Genomic DNA, 24,590 nt, shown 5'->3' with positions numbered 1-24,590 from the left:
CATCCGAGAGGGACATCAAATGTATTCTACGATGACCTAATGATTGGCACGTACCTCTTTTGGCATGTACTTTTTTGGATAATGCATTATCTAGAAAGGGATCATTGAGAAGTACACAATATCATAGATAAACGGGTTGCAGGTCGAACTAATTCACGAGAACAATAAACCCCAGGTTCCTCTGCCATCTGGGATTCCGATGCAGAGGTGCAGCTTATGAACAACTCGTTACCACTAATGAATATCAACTGGCCACCAGTCTGGTCGACAAACAAGGTCCCCCACATAATGAATGAAAACCTGCGATTCGGTCCCCAAGTTGCATGGCGAGTCGAGCACCTCAGAGCTCATGAACTCGCTCGACTTCTTGTTCAATAAGGAGGTCTCGAGCAAGACCAAGTGGGATGATTTGAAGGAGCAAATTGAGGGATTCGATCTTCTAAGATGGGTTACTGGGCAATGAAGATGACTCAGCCTTGGATGAGCCAGCTTTCGCCTCTGCCGCAACTCTCCCTTTCGTAGCAGCTCTCTCAATCTCCTCCGCAGCAACATCTCTTCTCTTCATTAGGTCTCCCCTCTTCATGAGATATTTTTCTTACCTCAATATAATCCCCAACCGCAATCTTTTTTGCTGAGGGTTTTTTTATTTTCCCCAGCCAATTTCATCAGAAGGGAAGTTTTATATTTTAAAAAACTAGTTCGACATCGGTCCGGTGGATCTTGGGAAATGATAGTAGGGGTAGGGCAACGGTTGTGATTTGCTAAAGACTCGATCAAACGTGCGATTGAGAATGAAGTGCATGAACGCGTTGATCGGGAGCTCATGCTAGGAATTGCTTTTCATTTTTCCTTTTCCTTCCCCTCCATCATAATGAGAAATCCAAACAAGGTAAATTTCTTCCTTTTGATCACAAATGGCTGTATTCGTGAATGTAGACGATTGTCCTGTGTAATAGAGATGGCTTTGATTTGTATTTGCAAGTTTGTAACAGAGCCATAATATAAATTATTGTAATTTGTGTTTGCAGGTGGCTATAATATTTTTACAAGCTTTTGACTTCGCAAGAAACAAATTGCCATTCTTCATAGGATATTATAATTATCAAATAAGATCACCATGATGAATTTTCAATCCTTTTCATCGGTTTATTTACCTTATTTGTACTAGATACTATAATATCTTATTGGCATACATATTCCTAATAATTCAATGCACTCGTCATATATAAACATGCTTGAGCTCGATTTGCCCGGAATCAGCGCCCACGATCCGATCCACTGTGTCGGGTTGGTTTTAGCCGGTTGGTTTGTTGTACGGGGTCGGGTCGAAGGGTGCCTGAACTGACTGCGACAAAGACGGTGCTAATGGCGTCCCAATGGTCGTAGGGGCCCTTCCCCTTCTCTCCTCGGTCTCCGACAGGTGCGTGTAGTGGCGACCTCCCCTCCCTATCAGGGTCACGTCCGATCCCTCTCCTGCAGTTTAGAATCAGAGGAGTGCGATCATTGCTCTATTCGATACAGTGCCCTCCTCGACTAGCGTTGATGTCAGAACCGTGGAGGCATCATCCTCCTTCACGGCATTCCTATCCAGCTTCTCCCTCCTTGGTGGCGGTTCTTATCTACGGCTATTCGCCTCCTCCCTACGATAGTATCCCTACCCTTCACTTCAAGGATCAAAACACTAATATGATTGGTTGGATCACCGCCTGCAAAATTGACCTTTTGTTGCTTGCAAGTCTTGACTTCCCCGATGATAGACACTGGTTTGAACTGATCAATTGACCTAGTTGATTTGATTTGATTGTCTAGATTGATAATCGCTGCTTTGAACCGATTAAAGAAGCCTGGCTGCTTGGGATTGAGTTTGTTTAGGATTGGTTTAGCTTATTACATCAAGAGTTGTGATCTGTGAGGGGTCATGCACCGAGTACCGGTCCAAGACCCCTTTTGGCTTGACTTCTCTAGTAGTAACCGTCTGTATATGAACTATGCTATGCTCAGCTTCCAGGTCTTTATTGGGATCCGTATAGAGTTTAGTATCAAAAAGTTTGAGAATGGACTACAACAACTGGAAGGATTTCTGCAATTGTATTTATGTTTTTATCTGATAAGCTTGGTCACATGTATTTTCCTTTGCAGTGATCTAGGAGAATCTGTTATATTTTTTTTTCCTATAATGTACCCTTTTTGGCATTTTTCCTTGTACTCATTTTTTTTTATATCAATGGACATTCATTGATTACCGAGAAAAAAAATGTTATGGACTATATTCTATGTAAAATGACCAACAAAAACAATGTTGCTATTTCCTTAATATAGATAATTCTTCGTTCAAACCTTCCCTTATCCCAGTCCAAAAAATGTGGATGGAGCAGCTAGCAGCAAGAAACTTATATTTCCTTCTCTCTTTCAACAACATTAGGTTTAGTGTAAGTTAAAAGTAAGTGTATTCATAAAAGAGAATGTAGAATGGCAACGCGCGCTATTTCCTGATAATTAACAAGTTCCAGGTTCGATATTCGGGGCAATGTGTGTCTCTTTATTAGCTATTAGGATTTTTATTTAATAGTGCCAGACTTATGGTCCTCATTTATAACAAAAAAGTAAGTTAATATATCTATATCAAAGAGGATATAGCACAGTGATGTATGTTTTCGTCTGGTTTTCAAGAGGCTTCAGATTCGATAATTGTGGCGGCATTACATGTGTCCCTTTTATTAGTTATTAGAATTTTTATTTCATTATTCTAAATCCATTGGATTCCCTTATAACCGAAAAAAAAAGTATTGCATCTTTTTATTGTATGATACAAGAAGATAATGATGGCTTTAACTTAAATTCGAAAAGGAGCTACTCCTATGGTTTTACTTGATTCGGTTCAATTATTTTGACACTGAGAAGGAACTTCAATTTATGTATATCTTTGGCTACAAACACGGGCTCATAAGTCTAATAAACAGAAAGGAAAAGGGAAACAAACGTGCACAACACTAGGCAATAATCAAAGCAGAAACCTTTTGGTTCTAGATAGGAGCATAGCTCAATAAACTACACTCCCTTCCTCTTCACATTTTGAATTTATTATGTTAGTTTCATGGTAGATATGCTTAGCCAGTTGGACTAGGTTTTGTAGAACTGATTTGACTGCATATTCACTATAACGAGGGGGTGCTGAGAGACGTGCTGGGTGAGCGTAACATAGCTAGAGGATCGTACAACGCCGTTATTTATTTCACAAATCTAATATACAATTAGTTGATCCCGCTCAACGAACGGTAATTTTTCATCTTTTTTTTACGAAATAGATAATCAACACATGTGACTTCCAAATAAATACATATAAAAATGTATAAAAAAAGTAGTCACATAAGTAAAACTATGATCACAATAAACAAATACGTATTCTAAACATATAAAGCGAACAATATACTTATAAAGAGACCGTAATCTTATAATATGTATAAGTGGTTTGGAAAAAACATAGCGAATAGGAAGACGTACAATGGATAAAATGAATATTGTCGGGTATTTATAGAGAATTTAGCACATTGAACTTGAAACATATCACATATATTTCGATGGTTTCTTTCCTATTATCAAGAAAACTTTTAATTTTTCAAAGACAATTTATTATATATTATTATATGCAAATAATCTAGACAAGTTTTTAACATTCATTAAACATAACGCCAATAAAATATAATATAAGTTCATTTAACTAAAAATGAAAGGTCAATTCACGTGGAGTTAAAGGTTATCAAATGAGATTATTTGAACAATCGATGAAATCTTATCAGAGCTGAAAATTCTTAAATGGAGCTCCCGCGATTCCACTCTCACTTTTATATATTGTCATATATAGATACTCACTTGCCCATAATATTACTTAAAAGAAATTTGACATTTCCATATAACAAGTGATAAGAAAATGATTTTATCCCAGGAGGTCACTTGATTAAAAATCTTGATGTACAAAAAATAAAAATACGACCACATGCTTGATTTGTTATTTTGTGGGGGAAAAGATTAGATAGTGAGGAAGAGGAATGATATCATGTTTGGGTACGCACACAAACAACAAAGATATCAACCCTGTTGTCCAAATTTTTATTTATTTTCTAATTTATTTCATTTGTCTAAATTCATTTTTAAAATAAGGTTTTAACCTTTCAAGAATTTTCACTTATTTTTAAGAGTTGTAGTTTTAATTTATTTTAGCATTCGTCGAGTAGTGGTAAATTTTCAAATTTTTAGACAATTTTATTTTTGATTTACCTAATTTCTTCCGTTAATTTTATTTTTTGAACTGTATTCTAATTTTTGGAGTTCTTTTTCAATTTATATATATGTCACGTTTTATGAATTTTATGTTATGATTTTATCTTTTTTTACTTTTAACCAAAACATTCTATTAATTCGTTACATTTTATGTTACTTTTACTAGTCATGTCACCAAAATTGACAGATTTATGGACGGATACTATATTTAGAACAATGTCTAACAATTCGTGTATTTTTATGAGAAAAATAAAGTTCGTGATATATTTGGAAAATTTGTGAAAATTGGTGATTTTTGAAGTAATTAACCCCTAATTTGTTTAGAATTTAATATGCTACTTTATTTTTATTTTTTTTACTTTTCTAAATAATCTTTAGTCTTCCGTCTTTTTCAATATTCTATGAAATTTTTTATTAGTCTTGTTGTATTTTTTAAACAATTTTTCGCACTTTAATTTGTTATCTTTTTAATTGTTTGAATTTTTTTGAAATATTACTTTAATTTGTTGTATTGTGGAAAAGAAAAGTAAAGGATAAGAAGAGGAATTACATGTGTTTCCATATACATACAAGGAAAATATAAGCCCATGATTTTTATTAGGATATGTGTCAGCTCTAGATTAAAGGATGAGGAGATGGAGACAGAAAATAGAGAATTTTGACTTCATAAATAATCCTGGACAATTTGACTCTTTATCCCATTGCCCGGCGAGACCGCCGGAGGTCTTGGAAGCCATCGTTGATAGCATCGGGAGGCGGTGGCTCGCCCTAGGTTACCGCTGCCATGAGAGGTTACGATGGCATGCAGGAACTCTGACAACCTTGCTTGATTGTATATGTGACACTAAGTTAAATTGCCAATTAACAAAATTTAATAGTTTGATTAACAAAATTAAACAAATAAAAGAAAAGGACAAAATTATACTATCAATCAAATGCAAAGAACTAAGCGTGTATTCTTTCCGCTAATAAATAAACTCGTATGCAGTAATCGAAAAAAAAGAAAGAAAAGAAAACTCATATTCAAAAAATGAGAATCAACTATACAGTTTTAAATCTACGCTAGATCAAGTCAATGAAGTCGAAAATAATATTTTGATTGGTTGACCTGACTTGTTAATTCATCCAGAAAGGACAAGACTCTATTGTTAGTGTGAACCCGATAGTCCACCACTTGGAAATGCCATGCAATGACCAAAGTGCCCTTACAAATATGTTTTTTTTATAATTATTTTAAGGGTTATTACGTCATATATCCCATGATTTTATCGTTTTTCTCAAATCTATCCCCTTACTTTAAAAATTATCCAAAAAGGTCTATGATTTACAACTTGTTTCAAATCTATCTCGCCATCAATTTATCTATTAAAGAAACGTAAGTAAGCTCTAAACATATTCCATAAATTTTTTCTCAAATATATCCCAGGTAAAGGGTCACAGTGGCAAAAATAGGCCCACTTACGTTCTACTTCAGCAATACTATTAAATGTTAACGGATAAATTAACTCTATGATAGATTTAGAATCAAATATAAATTATGAGCCTTTTTGGATAATTTTTAAATTATTGGATAGATTTGAGAAACGAGTGATACCATAAATTATCTGACGTAACAATCCCTTACTTTAAAATTCTTTTCGAAGAAAAAAAATAAAAACTGACTACAAATAATCATAGTGAAAAGACTGGCGGTGACTTGACGCCAGCAATCATCATCTAGGACGAGTTCACCATCGACCTTCTATGATGGTGGTTGATGTCAAACTACCATGACTTGAAATTGTTCTCCTAGATGGAGAGAGGTGGCAGCGGCCTGACGCTACCCAACATCGCCCATCGCTCCGGTGACCTCAGAGGTCATTGAAGACCTTGATATGGGCAATAGTAGCTTGCGGGGTTTGCGTGATGCTAGCCCACCTTAAATTCGGTTGAGCAAACGCGGCCAAAAGGTGATAATAACTTGTTTGGATAAAATTATTATGTCATTGTATATTATAAACACCCATACACATATACATACATATATATAAATCTTATTAGTTGGAGTCTTTTTATATTTCGGAAGTCAGAAAAGAAAATTCCATCATGAGCTGTCTGAGTTGATAATAAAATTACTAGAAATGATTGATTTCACATTACATGGAATGCTTAATATATAATAAGCCCTGCTTCCTTTGGGATCCCCAGAGTCTGCACTAAGGCATTAATTCTCGCTCAACTCTCTACTACTTTGACATTCATTTACACGGAGATAGTCGTCATTGTCATCAGCCATTATGCCGCTCTCGGACTTGGAATCGATCAAAAGGTGCTTACCTACTGATGCAACTTCGAGCAGACCCGGTAACGCAAACATACCTTCTCTGATATGTTATCAGCATATTTCGGTTCCTTCGTATTAAATAATGCAAAAACTAGAAGTACTTGGTATTTCTATTGAGACTTTATAGCGTTTTCATCGATTTGATATTGAAGAATCTGACATTTTGATATTGCAGGAGCGGAGATATACAAGAGGGAATATCCGCCGGCACACTACTCCCTAAAGATAAACTCGTTCTCATTGCTTTCGGCAACAAAGGTGGAAAAATACGAGTCTGGAATATTTGAAGCAGGGGGCTACAAATGGTAATTAATTAACTCTTCTCCTTCATAATTCCTGCTCTTGAGCATCACATATATATAAGCCGCCTATAAGCCCTAACATCCATGCTAACCATACGCGAGGCTTTCCGTCAAGCTCCTGATGTAGATCCTGAGATCTATCCATGTATTTTGACCATCAGGCCAAACTGCTATGCCTACTCTGTCGTTCCCGACTTTGTTTCCTTCCTATTAATTCGAATCGTAAAGACAGTTGGGCCCAAAATCATTTACTGCTCAAGCCATGATCACCAAGCTATAGTTTTATTTTTGTTGTCTTTTCTTTTCTTCTCGGATGAGATTGTGAGGTGTCCTCGGCCTATTAATTAATACATTCCTTTTATTTATATATATATTTTCAGGAGCTTGAGCCTTTACCCCAAAGGCGACAAGAAAAACAATGGTGCAGGCCACATCTCCCTCTATCTGGCAATAGAGGAGACTGATAGGCTCCACCATGGATGGGAGGTTAATGTCAATTTCAGATTCTTCGTGCTTGATCAAGCGCGGAACATGTACCTAACTATCCAAGGTATATCTAAAGGATCCCGTTTCTCTGTACACATGTTCGCAAACTAGACTTCTAGTTAGCCTCTTAGATAATTATTTTTGATCGATCAGGCCTAATATGGTTATTATCTTGAATCAAATTTTGTAATAATACTTTTCATTAACGACCTCGTTAATTCGTTTTGGTGCGTTTCATTGTGTGCTTGCTTGCAGATGCAGATGGTGCAGTGAGGAGGTTCCATGAGCTGAAGAGAGAGTGGGGATTTTCTCAGCTGATTTCCCTGGAAACTTTCAACGAAGAATCCAACGGATACCTTGTCGATGACTCCTGCGTCTTCGGGGCCGAGGTTTTCGTCATGAAGCCCATGGGGAGGTGGGAATCACTCAGCATGATCAAGCTGGAACCACAACATAACAAGCACACTTGGACGCTCGATCGCTACTCCAAGAGAGCCAGGCAGTTCTACTATTCCGACCCCTTTTCCCTCTGCGGGAAAAGTTGGTACGTTTTATTATTCCTGTATTCCTCGAACTGGAATAATACTGGTGTGGCTTGACATGTTTCTCCCACTTTGTTGACGACTCCTCACCTCTCAGTTTCCTTTCAGCGCCCCTAATCGGAATAACAAACTTTGAAACAAGTTAACTTAGTTTAAAGGTATAGGGCTATAATGACCAAAGTTATCGATCATTTGGCCTTAAGAACTCGCCGTCTCAATCGGTTTTTTGCGTGAATCATTTGTTCTTATGAGGATCAATCCTACATTTTGGGCTATGCCAGGAAACTAAAGTTCTTCCCGAACGGAACACTGCAAGGGAAAGACAAATTTATCTCTCTTTTCTTGGAGCTCGTCGGCGCATTGGACCTTCCTCCTAAGAGAAAGTTGTACGCTGAATATAAGCTGCGGCTGCTCGATCAACTCAACGACAACCATCAAGAAAATAAGGTGCATATATCATACTATAAACTAATCTCTGATTTGTGATATTCCTTGATAAATTGTGGAGGAGCATAAATTAGGTTGCCGTTTTTATTAATGGGAAAATGTTCAAATTTTATTGCAGTACAATCACTGGTTTTGCCCTTCATCAGTCAACTGGGGAAGCACAGAGCTATTGCCATTGGAAGATCTGCCAAAACCTGCAAATGGATTCACTTACAATGACACTGTTAAGGTTGAAGTCGAAATCCTCGTCATGTCCGAGGTCAAGGTCTTCTCTGGAGGAGTTTGATTAATAATAGGATTGCTGTTGTCTTCTTCCTGGAATTTGAATTTCTTTCAATAATAATGTGTACTTCAAATAAATGGTTAATTTTACCATACAACACGATATTTTACAAATTTTCGGCATATAACATCATAATTTCACCAAATTCACGATATTTTGAAATTTTTTCATGGCATAACACGAAACGTAATAATTTCATCATATGACACAAAATTTCAAAAAAATTTATGGCATAGCACGATGTTAGTTTTCCGTAAATGATCTAACAGAGATATGACGTGGTTGTGTATGGCTGGAATGAACAAGGGTGGGCCAACAACATCAGTCAATCAAATCTCCGTTAAGTCATTGACGGAAAAGTAACACTGTCCTATGCCATGAAATTTTGTGCCATAAGATGAAATTATTGCATTTCGTGTTATGCCTTGAAAAGATTTTAAAATATCATGCGATTTGGCAAACTTATGACGATATTTATTATGTGATGAAAAATTTCAAAATATCACTGGTAAAATTAACCCTCGAATAAATTGTACTCGTCCTTCTCGAGCCGGTCCAACTGTTTTGTTTTCTGTCAAAAAAAAAAGGCATGTAATTCGTATAATTATCCTGTTAATTGCTCTTATGAAGAATGCAATAAAATTTATATAAAATGACTAGTACTACATATGTTTTCTCTACCAGAAAAATCATCAACACAACTAAAACTGCGCACCTGGCTCCTTTGATTTCATACTAGCTAGTTGGGCCAATTAAGGGATGAATTTTATTCTCATATAATAAAATAAAGTTGCATTACACGTATTAATATATTTTTTGAGAATAAACAACTATCCTTTCTTTATATATATATATATACACTTTTCTTTATATATAATATATATACTAGATATAGAGCATGTGCGTCGTTCGAATGTACCCTCCTACATGTTTCCTGGCTACAGGAGTCAATTTAGTGTATCTTGTATTTTTTTTTTATGCTCTCAAATTTCTTAGTTCATAATATTGCTCACGGGGCTCCCTTTTGAAAGCAAATTTGGGCCCATTCCCATCTTCGATCGTCATGCCACTGTTCTTCCGGCGGAGTTGGATATGCAGTCAGTCTCAATATTCTTTTCTACTGGTTTGCTTCTTTCTTCTAATGAAGTATCTTTATGATGATTTTTCGATAATTTACCTTACTGCGAGAAAATACCAATTAAATTATAACAAATAAAAAATAAGAGTTAGTCATTTAAATAGTCACTTTACCTCACCATGTGGTGCCCAAAAACACCAATTATATTATAATATATGAGAAAATAAGAGTTGATAATTCAGATAGCCACCAAAATTACTTTTGACCACTTATCCTAAAAATAATAATAATAATAATTTTGCTCGTAACAATCTAATTGGTTGTTACCACATTACTATGATGTAAGACCATTTGAGATTCTCTAAGGCTTATTGTCTTAACCAAATTCGAAAAACAGCTTGTGATATTTTTTATTAAATCGCATCTACAGACAAAAGGCTTGTTTGATAATCAAAATTAGTGCTATAATTAATTTTTCAACACTTAATTCAATTCGGCTTGCTCGATGAATGCAAATTAAATTGATTCAAATGATTAAGTTAACTAAAAAAATGCTACGAATGATTCGTAAAAAATTTCTACCTATTTGTGAGTTAATTTGCTCAGTTGAGGGGGTCAATTTTTTAATATTTGCAGCGATGCCCCTCAACTTTACAGAATTTGTAAAACAGTCCAATTTCAATTTCGAGACAGTATAGAAGAGAGAGAGGAGAGATAGGCCAGAGGAACGGCTTGTTAGTCGACCACCACATCATCAGCAAGGCCGTTGCAGCCATGCTAGTGCTATGGTGGTAGGCCGATGAGCCACCACAGTGGGTTCTGTTGCTAAATCTCCTGCCCTCTCTTTCTCTAAGAGAGAGAGATATGGGTCTGCGGTGGCTTGTCACCCGCCATCTTAGCTCACGCGACAATCCCAGCGGCCTCAAGGATTGCTGACAACATCGCCCGGGCTATGGTACGGGCGACAAGCCACCGCAACCCCGGTTCTCTTACCCCCTCTCGAGAGAGAGGTGGAAGGAGATTTGAGGTTGCAATGGTCGGACGAAACCATCGCAACCCGAGCGACATTGCCGGCAACCCTTGAGGATGTTGGTGACATCGCTTGAGACGATGGTGGCCGGTGTGTTGGCCACCACCGTTGCACCTCATCTCCGATTGTTTCAGATGTATTTTTCTAATTTTTACATTTTATATTTTTTATAATTTATACTTGGGGTGAAATGTTGAAATGCAAAAGTTTTGGGCTGCTAATGACAAATACTATTAAATAAGATAAAAGTAATTCTTCATTTTTCAATCAACCAAGATTGACTTATCCTATTGAAGACTTAGGCTTGGCTTGAGAGTTATGTTGCCGAAATATAAGTGCTGAAGTATAATTGCTGAAAAATAATTATTGATTTTAGAATAAGTAAAAGCGTTTGGAAAATAACAATTGAAAACTGAAAGTAAAAAAATGCAACTATTAATACTTGAAACATAATAAGTATAAGCAGATTTTATAAGTATATGTTAACCTGCTTGAAAAAAATTACGTTTACAATTGCAATTTTGATCAAAATTATGGTTTCAAAAACTCTCACCAAATACCAAATCGCACTCCCAAACGACCTCTTAATCCATTAAGTACTTTCAGTACTTAATTTTCAGCACTTAATTTTAAGTCCAAATATACGCTAAGAGTTGCTCCTTAACCAGATTGAGTCCAGCTTAAATCCAACATTCAGGCTAAAAATTGCTTCAATAAAATTGAGTCCAACCACGACTCATATTATGCGAGTACACAAATTGCCGGATTTGCATAAGAGTTTCTCCACATTAGAGCGAGACTGCAACAGTCGTTCTACTTCGAAGCTGCACACTCATGACGCGGCTCAATGTCCTCATTGCACCCCATGGCATTGCCCGCTATGCTTGGATTATTGCCTAGTAAAGCCTGGATAATGCAGGATTCAGTCTCAATCTGAGCAGGAATAGCTTCTTGTGCTTCTTGTCAAGGACCTTTAATGTCACGACCCGCGAATTCCACATTGGTTATGCACATGTGAGATCTTGAATTCGTATATAAGGCTTTATGATCAATTAACACTTTTTAGTGACGGATCCATGATTGTTACAATATATCAGGCTACTAGTGTGGGTGACACAGACAAATGTTTGCCCACATCGTACTGCTCGGTCTCATATGCCATCAAGGAGTTCTCTCACCTGCAAAAAAAAAGTTCACCCAGCAGCTAGTCTTTGTTTGTTGCCAGACCATAATTGTTGAATTTGGACATGCCAACCAATTCCTCCTACAACGAACAACATTGAACCCTCAATACTCTATAAAAAAACCACAGTATACATACCTTAAATTTCTTAAAAGGAAAGATTGACTGAATATCGACTAAGAAAGCCAAAATGATCCTTCTCTTATAGGAAGATCGACAGCACATCTTCACGAACAAAAAGTATCTCTAGTATCATCATGACAAAAAAACCAATTTAAGACGAACTCCTATAATAGGTTCATCTACGACAATAATTTAATTAATGATTACCCAAACCATGTAACTGAATAGGGCAAACCCACAAGATGCGGCAGGCAATTAATTTGCTCGGAGGCACCGAACAGGTCTCGCTGGACACTGGCGGCGGGCCGCCTCCTCCATGTTGACATCATGCAGGGTCGTCTCCTGACATTCATCAATCTCCACGTCTGCGAGGCTCTTACCCGTCTTAGGCCTTGTTTGAATTGTGAGGTTTGGTGCGGGCAAGATAGAGTGGGGTTTGAAGGGGTGGTTGGGGATGGGTGGGATGGAATTTCATTTTATTTTTTTTTTGGATATGATTGGGAAAGGGTGGGGTGGGAGAAGATTAGTGAGGTAAAAAAGACTATTGTAAATAAAAAGACCAAAATTACCTTATATATTGTACTAGTGTTGTATTATTATTTTTATTTTTTGTCCATCCAAGCGTGTGTGCATCATATCCACGATTTGTATCACTTCATTCCCAAATTACTCCAGAAGAAAAAGAAACCTAACCTCTGTGCCGCAATTGTAGTGTAACTTTTAATTTTCCCAAGGCCAATAATGTCTTTGTAGCACATAAAAAGTATTTCAAAAATCCATTTCCTGTCCAATTCCTCCCATTCAGTGGGGGAAGAAAATTGAGCTTTGAAAGGGTTTGGTGGGGATTTTCTCCCCCCTTCTTAAAAAGTTGTTTGCCCAAATATAAGATTACAAACCCTACCCCACCCAACCCCACAATCTAAACAAGGATGTCATGTCTACTAAGAAAATTTGATACTTGGTTTTGCTATTGAATTATAGCAACTCCATTTCCCTATTTTCTAGCCAAAGTTCCAGGGAGGGGTAGTGTGTGCAGAAAAAAACTCAACTTGCTCACTAACATGGTTATCGTGAGTGGCCAATACGAAGGATCTCAAAAAAGTACACAAACTTCTGCTAGTGATGTTTTACCAGCATGCTTAATAACCTCGCCTGGATTAGACTTTATGAGAAGCCGCTGCCCATCGAGGTGGGTCAAGGACAACTGGAAGCCACATAGTGCTTCTGTTAAGCTGAGGGTGTGTTCCAAGTAAAGGTCATCGGACTTCCTCTTAAATTTAGGATGATCCCATTGCTCCAAGGTGATCACTATGTCCCCGGTGATGGTACTAGTTGAACTAAGCTAAGTTCAATTGCAGATTCTCCTAAGAACCAAGACAACAATGCATTCGTCCTGATTAGACAGACCAGACTGATCTTTGCTGTAGGGGTGAGGTTGTTTGTTAGAGCCAATTTTTTTTAAAATAATAATAAAAAAAAGGGTCTCGGGTGTTGGTGAGGGGTGGGAAGGGATTGGGGGAGATACGCGTGGAATGCAACTTACAGCTTCATCTGCTTGTCCCTCGAAAACAATCTTATGCTTATATCGCATCCCTTTCTCAATGTACACGTCCAAAACCTTCTTCTCTGGATCACCTTGTCTCCATGGCATTGTTTGCACTGATCTCTATAATTGATAAACTCACCTGCATGACGGAAAGGACATTCAAGATTGAAGGGAAGGGGGTAAAAAACAATAAATAATGGGAGTTATATATTTGGAAAAACAACAAGTATCTCTGCCCCCACAATCACAAGCATGTTGCATCTGCTGAAACATTCCCTGAGCAAATTCCCTTATTGTGATCTTTACTCCTGACCCTTCGCACCCATGACATTCAATAGATACTCCACTTTTTGTCCCCATCCTGATGAATGTTAAAGATGTGGAGCCATAAATTCAATAAATATAATAAGAAACCATCTAGAGGAACATATACAAGCCTCAGTAATAATCGTATTGGCACATCTGCCACATTAAGATGGTTTGTAGTAACCATCATCTAGAGGAACATATGTTACTTTGTTTTTCTATATAGGTAAAGATGTACAAAATGCATAGCAATTATGGATATCTGTAACTAGTCTCAAGCTTGCATGTCAGCATTAAGATACAACCTAGAGTGAACATGACTCATGCATGATTTATTCTTCACTAGCAATTTTGATTGGACAGAAGTAGCAGCATATGCAATCATATCTATTTCAATCCCTTCCCAACCTAGTCCTGCGTGCACTGCAAAATTCTTCAAGGACAAAATCTTATCTATATCATGGGTATGAGATTTTAACAAGGAAAGCAATGGAATAGCAACAACAGCTCCTTTTAGAAGGTTTACGGTGACTTATCCTTTTACATTTTGGGCACAAGATACTCGACAGTGAGAGATTTTTGTGGTTCCATTGTACAAATCTTCCAAAGACACTCCAATGAAGAACAACATCCTCACTGCGTTTTTGTCTTCTTCCCCTCGAACTACTAGCACCTATAAACAAATATCCATAGCGATAGATCTCCTTCAACACAAAATCTAAAGAGGTTTTACTTCAAGTATGAAAGATCATCAATTTCTTACTTACCACCGAAACCTCCGCCAAAACCTCCACCAAAGAAAGTTTCGAATATGTCAAATGGATCATGAGCGGCTCCTCCTCCCCCATTCCCTTTTTAAGATCATCTTCTCCATACTGACCATATATCTCCCTTTTCTCAGGATTACTAAGAACTTCATAAGCATGAGCTAACTCCTTGAACTCCTCCAAATGACAAGAAGAATGAAACATAGAAATTAGGCAAAAATGAGATGAGTCATGCAAAATTTCCTCAAACAACAGAGATTGATAGATTTGAAAGATCATCACAAAATTTTAATCCGTATACCACCAGATTTTTTTTATTATAATAAGAAGGTGAGATTAATTTTGCAGATAATTGCTGAATGGAATAATTTAAAATGACTCGGTAGGCCACAATCAGATCCATGAGTTCCTTTAACAGCCTAGCACAAAGAATGCATCTCGGTTAGATAACAACATTGGAGGTTGTTGCCATCTCAATTCCCATGAAGGATTATCTGAATTCATGGATACGAAGAACTAGGAAGGTTGATTGGTAGAGGGTGACAGTACCATCCCCTGGAACACATTCATTTCCAAATCTTTGAGACTACATATAACCGCAGCAGCATGATCAGACAAAAGTTCTTTCGCAAGTAATATGATTTTGAATTAAATATTATGTTTTGCATGCTCATTTAATGTTATAGATGCCTTTTCTTCTTGTATCGTCGAATCAACTCGGAGTAGTTTTATTATTTTCCATACTGATGAATTAATACGAGAAGAATAAGGCATTTAAAATATTAATGAATAGTGAGCATGCAAACAATCATATACTTTATTCAAAATCATTTGAGATGTGACATATTTTCAAACTGCCACTGTTAACCTTCTCACGATAACATTAATTAAACAGGGAAGTTCCCAGCACAGTATTTACATTCTCAAGATCGCCACCCTTATCTAGAATGATTTTTAATAGCAGCTACGTCTTCTAGAGTTCATCCTGATTAGCATTCTTTGAGACACTAAGGTTGTGTTTGATTATTTTAAAGAAGTGTTGAAATTAAAATTTCAAGACTTTATTGGATTAAGCTTGTTTGATAAACATAAAGTAAAAGTGATTTAACTTAATGAGTAAGTCAAAAAAGTGCCGAATGAGTTAGTAAATGGGAACTTACTTAGCCTTACAAGCTGAACGGAAAATCATTAGCTTGTATTTGGTTTTTGAGTTGGAATTCAACTCACTCAAATATATGAACGAGTGAGAATACATATATATGTATATATAGATATGAAAGTAGATGGGTAATTTATTATTAAAAACTTGACTATAAAAATAGTTAAAAAAATATGTGCGAAGAATTATTATTAAATGGAAGAAAAATAATGATTGTAGTGTTGAATTTGAGGAAGAATAGAGTTGAGTTGGAGAGAGTAAATTTTTAATTCAATTTGTAAAGCTAAGAACTTTGTTAACGCTAACAGGAACATGAAACATTCTAACGAGGCATGAGGATTTTTTTTTTTGCTAGGTAAAGTGATTTATTAATGAGAAGTTGTGATTACACTAGGTCTGGACACCCTGCGAAGATACATAGTGAATGAAAATTTGACGATGAGCCATATTGGCCTGAGTCATGAGCTAGGTAATTGTCTATTCTAGGGATCCAGGAACACAACCAATCCGAAAAGTAATTGAGAGACATAATTATATCTGAAACTATGTTTCTAATCTCCCACAGCGAGGTTTATGGGTGCAAAATGGCCTCAAACAACAACAATGCATCGCGGCGCAGCTAGATTTTCTTCAATCCCCTTTTTGCAGCAATGTTCAGGGCAAGGAGGGCTACTCGGGCCTCTGATTGGAGTGGTTTTGTTGCATTTGAGATTTGGAACCATGATAATGTTGGTGGTCGGTTCGGGTGATGTAAAACTCCCGATAGGCATGATCTGACTGTATTCCAGGATGCATTTGTACTGATGATGGTCCATTTGGGTCCATGGGCTCCTAAGATACTTCGAGTTGTAGGGGTAATGTGCGTGAGCTATCTTCTTGTTGCATCCACCCTGGTTATGCTCCTTGAAAGATCTCTTGATTCTTTTGATAGTTTCATGAAGATTTGCTATTTTATCTGCATGTAAGATATCATTGCGTGAGTTTCATAGTTGGTAAAGAGTGATTGTTGCATACAAAGAAAACATGGTCTTATCAAAAGAGTTTGCAAGTAAATTGTTTAAGAGGCAAGCAATAAAATTTATCAAATTCTTTGGACTATTACATGGGATTAAATCTGATTGGATATCACACGGTGATTCCCTCCAGGCAACATGATAAAAGATACAATCTCTGTAGAGATGATCTAGTTTATCGGAGCTGGTTTGGCAAAGAGGACAGGGGGTATTCTCTTCACTAAACCAGGGGAGGCTTTCACTAGCAATTCTCCAAAAGTGGAGTTTGAAACGTTCATAAATTTCTAGATTTTAAATGGCTTTTCGTACTATTCCGCTCTAATTTTGGAATCTATGTTACTGGTCAAAGAAGTAGAAGGATTTGAGAGAATGCTTCCCTGAAGTGGTTGGAGTCCATACTGCTAAGTCTTCGAGATCCTCTTGGGGCAGGTACAACTTTAATATGTTCTCCACTGTTTATTGCTCAAATAGATTTGTGAGTAGCAGAGTGTTCCATCTATTTGGGTAAAATAGCATAAAATCACACACCTTTAGCTCCGAGTTTGGAGCTACATTCATCTTAGGGGAGAGTTTGTTATCGAGATTACTTGGGATCCACTGGTCTAGCCAAGCTGAAATGGTTGAGGCATCACCTATTGTGTAGCAAGTACTTACCTGGATAGTGTCCTTGCACCATTAGAGGCCTTTCCATATTGGCGAGGGAAAAGGTCGGTTAGAAAAGTTTAGAAAGTTACTATACTTTGCCTTTATAGCCCTGTCTACCAGGCTATCATTTAATTTTGTTAATGCCTAGGCTGTTTTGGAAAGCATACCTTTGTTTGAATCTTTCGCTCTTCGAAATCCTGGACCTCTTGATTTTGGTTGGCATATGTTATCCCAACTCGTCGGTGCATAATAGCTGCCCTCTTCCCTGCTTTCTCCACACCAGAATTTTCTTGTCAGTTTGTCAATAGTGTTTAATGTTGATTTTGGTAACGGGAACAGTGACATAATGTAGATGGGGGTATTGTTGATCAAAGTGGCTCTGTCCGCCCAGGAGAGTGCTTTTTACCTTTCATGATGCAAGTTTGCTCTTGATTTTGTCTATTAGGAATTGAAAGGATTCCTTCTTTCTTCTTTTGATAAACATCGGGTTACCCAAGTATCTGGTGTCTTCTTTTAGTTTCCTCATTCCCAGGATGGCTTTAGCATTTCTCTTCATATTCGCATTGGCCTTTTTGGAGAAAAAGAGGCCTGACTTAGCACAGTTGACTTCTTGACCCGATCAAGAGCAAAATTTGTCGATGATGTCTTTTATAGTTCTGATGTTTGCTTCGTTGCTTTTGAAAGGATGAGAAGGTCATAAGCAAACATAAAGTGTGAGATTAGTGGCCTTCATCTTCTTATTTGTATGCCCTTGATGTCGTTATTGGCTTTTGCCCCATAAAAGAGTCGCGACAATATTTCCATTGAAATAACAAAAAGATAGGGCGAGATAGGGTCTTCATGTCTAATACCTCTAGATGGTGAGAAGTATTCATGAGGCGATCCATTCAGTAAGACAAAGAAGGAAGATGTTGAGATACATTGGTAGATCCACGATATGAATGTTGGGTGGAATCCTAGTATGTCCTGAATTTTGATAGTGAAATTTCAATTCAGCTTGTCAAAAGCTTTCATAAAGTCAATTTTCATTCATATCCATCCCTTTCGTGCCTTCGTTATTGTGTAAAGGATCTCTTGGGCAATTAGTCCATTCTCATTTATCCATATTCCTTCTATAAACGTGGTTTGGTTTAGAGAGATGATTTTGTGGAGTAATGGCTTGAGTCTATTTGCAATGATCTTGGAGATGACTTTATAGCTTACATTGCATAGACTGATGGGTTTGAAGTATTTGAAGGTGGAGGCTCCTTGGCATTTTGGTATGAGGCAGATAAATGTGTTGTTCAGTTCCTTGATAATGTGGCCCGATCTAAAGAAGTTTTTAACAGTTGATAGGAAAAGTGGTTTCACTGTTTCTCCATAGTGCTTGTAGAATAGGAAAAGAATTTCATCTGGTCCTGGTGCTTTGAGATTTGAGATGAAGTTTAGGGCCATGAGAATTTCCATATCGTCTAGGATTTGAGTTAGGCCTTGATTCTCTTCCTGAGTTATGGTAGTGCTGATGAGTCCTTCTATATCACCGGAAATTATTGGATGTGAGGTGTTGAAGAGCTCTTGGAAGTTACTAAGGAAATAGTTGTTTATTCCTTCATGGCCTTGTCTCCACTCCCCCTCATTATCCCTAATGGTTGCGATCTAATTAGATTTGCGTCGAACAATAGTTGAGAGATGGAAGGATTTAGAATTTGTCCCATTCTTTCAGTCAAAGTTACCTCGATTTCTGGCGCAAAATAAGATCTTTCTTGATGAGATTTTCTTCTAGTTCTACTGTGAGTTTTTCTTCTTGCTCATTGGTTTCTGGTGTTGGGTGCTGAGCTTGGATTTCCTCAATTCGTTCCATGATTCCTAGTGTCGTAAAGACCAAACACCTCTTTGTTCAATTTTCTGAGATCTTTTTTTACCGTTTTAATTTTGGAAGAGAGTTGGTATGCTTTTGAGCCATGCACTATTTTATTCCAAGCATTTTTTACAATCTCTTTACTAGTTTGGTCTCGGGTCCAAGCTTCCTCGAAAGGAAGGGTCTAGGTTTAACAGAGGAATCCACCCAAAGTTTTAACATAATAGGATTATGGTTAGAGCGTATTTGCGGGAGGTGAAAAACCCCTGCTCTTGGGAATGTAGTTCTCCATTCATTATTAGCAATGACTCTGTCTAATATTTGTTTTTTGGAAGCTAGGCCCAATCTCTTATTTCGCTAGATAAAGGGATTGCTAGTGAAACCAATATCAATACAACCAGTATGATTAAGAAAAGTGTCAAGGAAGGATCGTGAAGATGAAGCGAAGTTACGACCTCCTATCTTATCGGATATAATACAGATTTCATTAAAATCCCCTATTATCAGCCAAGGTCGATTAATAGAATTGGCAAATTCAGCTAGTTCAGACCAGAATAGTGGTTTTTCATGCAAATAAGATGGTCCATATATAGAACGAGATATGAGGATTATCGATGAGAGATTCATTCCTCTGTTCTATTACGGTAGCGCCGTCAGCCTCATACGCAGCCGCAACTTTTTCCCTTCCTTCTCCTCCGCCTACATTACGTCCTCCTTGCATTCCACGAGGTCCTGGGTCTGCCCACCACCACCACTTTTGGGCCCAATCGGCGGTCTCCTGGTCATCCCGCACGACTTATTCCCTCTAGCCCCTGCCATGATCCGACATAATGATGGATATTGAAAGAGAGATAGAGAGTTTGTCCATCTCCAACGGCCATAAGGACCACTTTGATGTAAATCATGTTTTTGGTAACTTCTCAAGGTTTAATGGACTGAAGGACCACTTTGATGTAATTAAATTAGTAGGGATCACTTTCAAAAGTCAGGGACTTAATTGATTGCTGGGGGATCTAATTGATACGAGACAAACTCAATTGATGCAAAAAATCACCGATGGACCAAATTGATGTAAAGTCGTCTATGAGGGATAAAATACTCTATTTACTCTAATAATAATATATAGTATAAGTTTGATTTCCAAAAAGTCAAGCCAAACAAGATGTGATACATGCCCTCGCCTATCCATAACTCTCGCAGTACATCGAGTTGTGAATTTTGAGCGTGGTTCGAAATTGTGAGTTGTGTTTGGGTAAGATTAGGATAACAAGAACACCCAAAATACACAATAAATGGAGTGGCCTTGAGGAGTCTCATGTACGCTTCGTTTGGTTTTACAATCATTTTTTTAAAATTTTAACTCTAACTTTAACTCTACTCACTATACAACAAAAATCAACAATACAATTATTACTTTTTTCTTTTTCTTCAATTTTTTAATCATTCAATTCAATTTTTAATATTAAATTCTCTCAACTATCCATTACTTTTTTCACAATTCGACGGCATAATCATTACTTTTTCTCAACTATTCATTACTTTTTCACACTTTTTTCATAATTCAACAACACAATCATTATAACCCAATTAAAATCAAAACTCAACTCTACTTAACTCTAAAACCAAACACACCAGTAATATTTCAAAAGTAGACAGTTCATCAATTATTTGTGTAGGCAAGCATTTATCAAAAACGGAAAATAATTTTAAAAAAGTTGGTAGTTGTTAAGTCAACCCAAAATCTGGTGAACTGGTCGGATGACGAGAATTCAATCTGTTCTAATAAGTAGGAATGTTTGTTCTAGGAACAATTATTCTGCTGTGGATTGTGTGGTAAAGAGATTCCCAATTCTTGAAAGAGATACCCTCCAATGTTTTTTGATCCTTTGAATTTCACAAGATTGTAAACCCGCATTACATGCGGATCAAATTAAATATTTTACCCAATTTCAATAACATAGATCAAATAACAAACTATTGCAAATTTGCAACATTATTATTTTATACATAGATAGAGTTATTTATTTTTTCTATTTTTTTTATGGTTTTTTTTATTTGTGGTGAGGATGTGGTGAGAGGGAGACGTGGAAGGAGAGGGGGCGGAGAAGAGCAGGAGAAAGCATGAAGGGGAGAGAAAAAAAGAGTGAGAGTAGTAATTATTAGGAAAAAATATATGACATGGCACAACCTTTTGCTATTGTCAATTTTATCTCAACTTTTTAAAATTACACTATATAGCACAACGTTTAGAGTGCAATATCAATTATAGTATGACGTTAAATTTTTCATGAAAATTAAATGGAAGGCTGACGTGAGGCACATGTGAATGAATAGTGAGCTCAAACTCTTACCATATGCGGAATAACCTATACTCTGACATGTCGAGTGTCCTTTTACCCACCCAAAACCCTCCATCAATACTCGAATCTTATTCCCGCCTCTTCACATACAGAATTGCTCTTATTGAAAACAACTACACCATCAATAAAATAAAAAAAAATCACGTATTGAACTTATTACAGTTTATATAGTGAACAATGGGTGAAAAATTGCTAGAAAGAAAAAAGAAACTCATACCTGTCAAATGAAATGTAAATTTTAATTTATTTTCTTCTATGGGAACAAAAGAGGGAGAAGTGTGTAGAGAGAAACTGGCAAGCTCGTGGGTGAAGAGGGGTGAGAAAGGGTAAACTGTTGAACCGAAGAGAAATTTAGGGTTGTAGTGAGGTGAGAGATGTTTGAAGAGGGGCGAGAATGAGATTGAGGTATTGATGGTGAGGGAGTCGGTGGGTAAAAGGGTACTGGGCGGGTCTAAATATGAGTTATTTCACATGTGACAGGAGTCTAGGCCCTTATTCATCAACGCGTGCACCACATCAGCCCTCCGTTTAATTTTTATGAAAAATTTGACGTCATAACATAATTAACACTACACCCTAAACGATGTGCTATATAAAGTAATTTTAAAAGGTTGTGATGAAATAAACATAAAAGCAGTACTATGATTGACACTATACCATAAATGATGTGTTTATAGTGTACTTTTAAAAAGTTATGATAAAATTGATATAAAAACAAAAGATTTTGCTATAACATATATGTTTTCCTAATTATTATGTGAATTTATTATCTTAATCCAAATCTAAATATATACTATCGGTTAATATAGAAAGGAAAAGTAAGACAATAATTTTCTTGGATTTTTATAATAGTAAAGAAGAGATTAAGCAGCTTATATCCTTTTTCTTAAGTAATATAAATCCTTATTAATTATAGATGAAAAAAAGCCACCTACTACTTGGTGGCCATCCTTTGCCCTTTGCCTTTTTCTCGAGAGCCCCCACGTGTTTTTTTTTTGGTAATATACAAAAGTTCAACAAAGTCCGATTTATTTATTTTTGGATCCAGGTCCAACCACTCTTCCTCCGCTGAAATTTGTGGTAATAATAATTATATAAAATGGACGAAGACAGTTGTTCAATTTTGACCAGACATATAACTGGCTCAATCCGTGATTACCTAGTCAAATCCGACTGATTCTTACCAATTAGTGGTTGTAATTTGTGAGAATCGTTCTAACTATACACAAAATCCTAGATAAATAATAAGATGCCAAGTCATACATTCATATTTCATAAATACAAAAAGAAGAATTTAACTATTGAAGCACCAATAGAGTAGCTTCTGATGACTGTCGGCACCTATTCCTTTTCATTCTCACTTTCTAAAGATGAGGTAAGAGGCTTAAATGGGTATCGTTTTCCCATTCTTGTATTATAAGAGGTTATGGTTCAAAATTATCTTGATTCTTTCTTCACAGAGAATGCCAAAACATTTGACCTTCACCCATTCGAACTGAAATATTTCTATTTGCACCCCATTTCCGTACGCGAGACCTCGAGTAAATTAGGGAGCTCGAAAGGCACGTGGCGGACAATGTGGGCTTTGTGGACATAATTGGACTCAAGAGGCAGCCCATGATTATTAATTCGAGCAAGCAAGGGTCTAAGCAAAGGGGCTGGCTCGCGATCGAAGCTCGAAGCTGACCTGACCCGAAAAATATCGGCAACATCCTACTCGGCCAGCCCGAGTGTGGGTTGGCAGCCCTAAGATGGAAATCGTCGGAAGGATCTTCAAGCTAAGGCAATTGCGTATATAGACATTCCTCAAGATGGCAAGAATGGCGGTCACGAGCAAAGATCTCGTCATCTTATAATTATACAGGGATGCTGCCCATACGTGGATTAAATATTGACTTACGTGAAGCCCAAGATGGTGGGGGACTTCCCCATACAGAGAGATATGCATCACATTACCAAATTGGAAAAGGAAGAGCATGGGAAGAGCATGGACGCGCGACATGATTAGGGAAATTCCCTTTTTTTTTATTTCATTGCTTTATATGTTCTCTTTCATTAATTAGAAACAGGATGTAGACTTTGAGCGCGTTTGCTTTTAGAAAAATCTTCTTCTTTTTTTCTTTTCCTTTTTTCTTCTCATTTTCTAAATTTATTTCTCCAAAAAAATTGAGAAATCATATTTACAAACTCAAAATTGAGGATTTTCAAACTTAAATTTAATATCTAACAATAATTGAAGACTTTTCAATTAAAGGGAGGAGAATTGCTATAATTAAAAAGGAAAAAAAATTGGTAACGAACATTCCAATTAAAGACAGGTGAATTAGAAAACTATTAAAAGTACTTCTCTAAATGGTTTGCATTTGGGATTAGGAAAATCTATTTTCCTAAAAAACTAGTTTTCGTTTTAAGTAGGTAAACACATATTTTATGTTTTTTTTTATTTTTTTATGAGAATGTTCCAAAAATTTGAAAAATTTTCTCAGAGTAAACAGAGCCTTTATCTTCAAGAATGCTGTGATGACGTGATGTTATTTGTTCCTTCTATTAGATTTAGGTATTTAGGTAATAAATGGATAGAATATCCCAAGTAGGTAATTCTAGAATAGCTAGTCTCTCTTTTCCGTATTTATGGCATATAGGAATATGTTAGACGCTTATAAATAGGGTAAGTCGAGATTATTACCCTCCTTCAACACAACAACACAACATGCATCTTTAATCTATCTTTATGTTCCTATATCCTTTATTTTTATCTTATCTTTACGTACATGCACCGCACCTTACATATATACCATTCTTGCCCTTCAATATCATTCATCTCTAGTTCCTGTACAACGTCGATCATTCGGCACATATCCCTTATATCCCCCTTTTCGAGC

General features: G+C 36.7%; 1 protein-coding gene, 1 long non-coding RNA gene and 1 pseudogene across 2 annotated transcripts; 2 read left to right on the top strand and 1 right to left on the bottom strand.

The window, feature by feature from the left end:
* The first annotated feature begins 6,461 nt into the window (after positions 1 to 6,461).
* LOC116207282 lies at positions 6,462 to 9,320 on the top strand. The gene is made up of 6 exons (XM_031540187.1): positions 6,462 to 6,621; positions 6,777 to 6,906; positions 7,284 to 7,453; positions 7,645 to 7,933; positions 8,213 to 8,378; positions 8,497 to 9,320. The coding sequence occupies exons 1-6, from the start codon at positions 6,555 to 6,557 to the stop codon at positions 8,662 to 8,664; spliced, it is 990 nt and encodes a 329-aa protein (XP_031396047.1). The 5' UTR covers positions 6,462 to 6,554; the 3' UTR covers positions 8,665 to 9,320.
* Positions 9,321 to 11,582: 2,262 nt separating this feature from the next.
* Positions 11,583 to 20,167, bottom strand: LOC116209075 (annotated as a pseudogene).
* Positions 20,168 to 23,000: 2,833 nt separating this feature from the next.
* On the top strand, positions 23,001 to 23,833 carry LOC116207420. The gene is made up of 2 exons (XR_004156917.1): positions 23,001 to 23,083; positions 23,169 to 23,833. It is a non-coding gene; the product is annotated as an uncharacterized LOC116207420 (long non-coding RNA).
* The last annotated feature ends 757 nt before the right edge of the window (positions 23,834 to 24,590 follow it).

The sequence above is a fragment of the Punica granatum genome, chromosome 5 (assembly GCF_007655135.1).
Source record: "Punica granatum isolate Tunisia-2019 chromosome 5, ASM765513v2, whole genome shotgun sequence".
NCBI classification, from domain to species: Eukaryota; Viridiplantae; Streptophyta; class Magnoliopsida; order Myrtales; family Lythraceae; genus Punica; species Punica granatum.
The sequence above is the reverse complement of the archived record's forward strand: the minus strand, read 5'-3'. Positions and strand labels throughout refer to the sequence as shown.

What these genes read in the sequence shown, in the direction of transcription:
- LOC116207282 (XM_031540187.1), top strand. Translation starts at nt 6,555, where the DNA reads ATGCCGCTCTCGGACTTGGAATCGATCAAAAGGTGCTTACCTACTGAT. An exon ending in GAAGCAGGGGGCTACAAATG is followed by an intron (nt 6,907 to 7,283) that starts GTAATTAATTAA and finishes ATATATTTTCAG; the next exon opens with GAGCTTGAGCCTTTACCCCA. An exon ending in TCCCTCTGCGGGAAAAGTTG is followed by an intron (nt 7,934 to 8,212) that starts GTACGTTTTATT and finishes GGGCTATGCCAG; the next exon opens with GAAACTAAAGTTCTTCCCGA.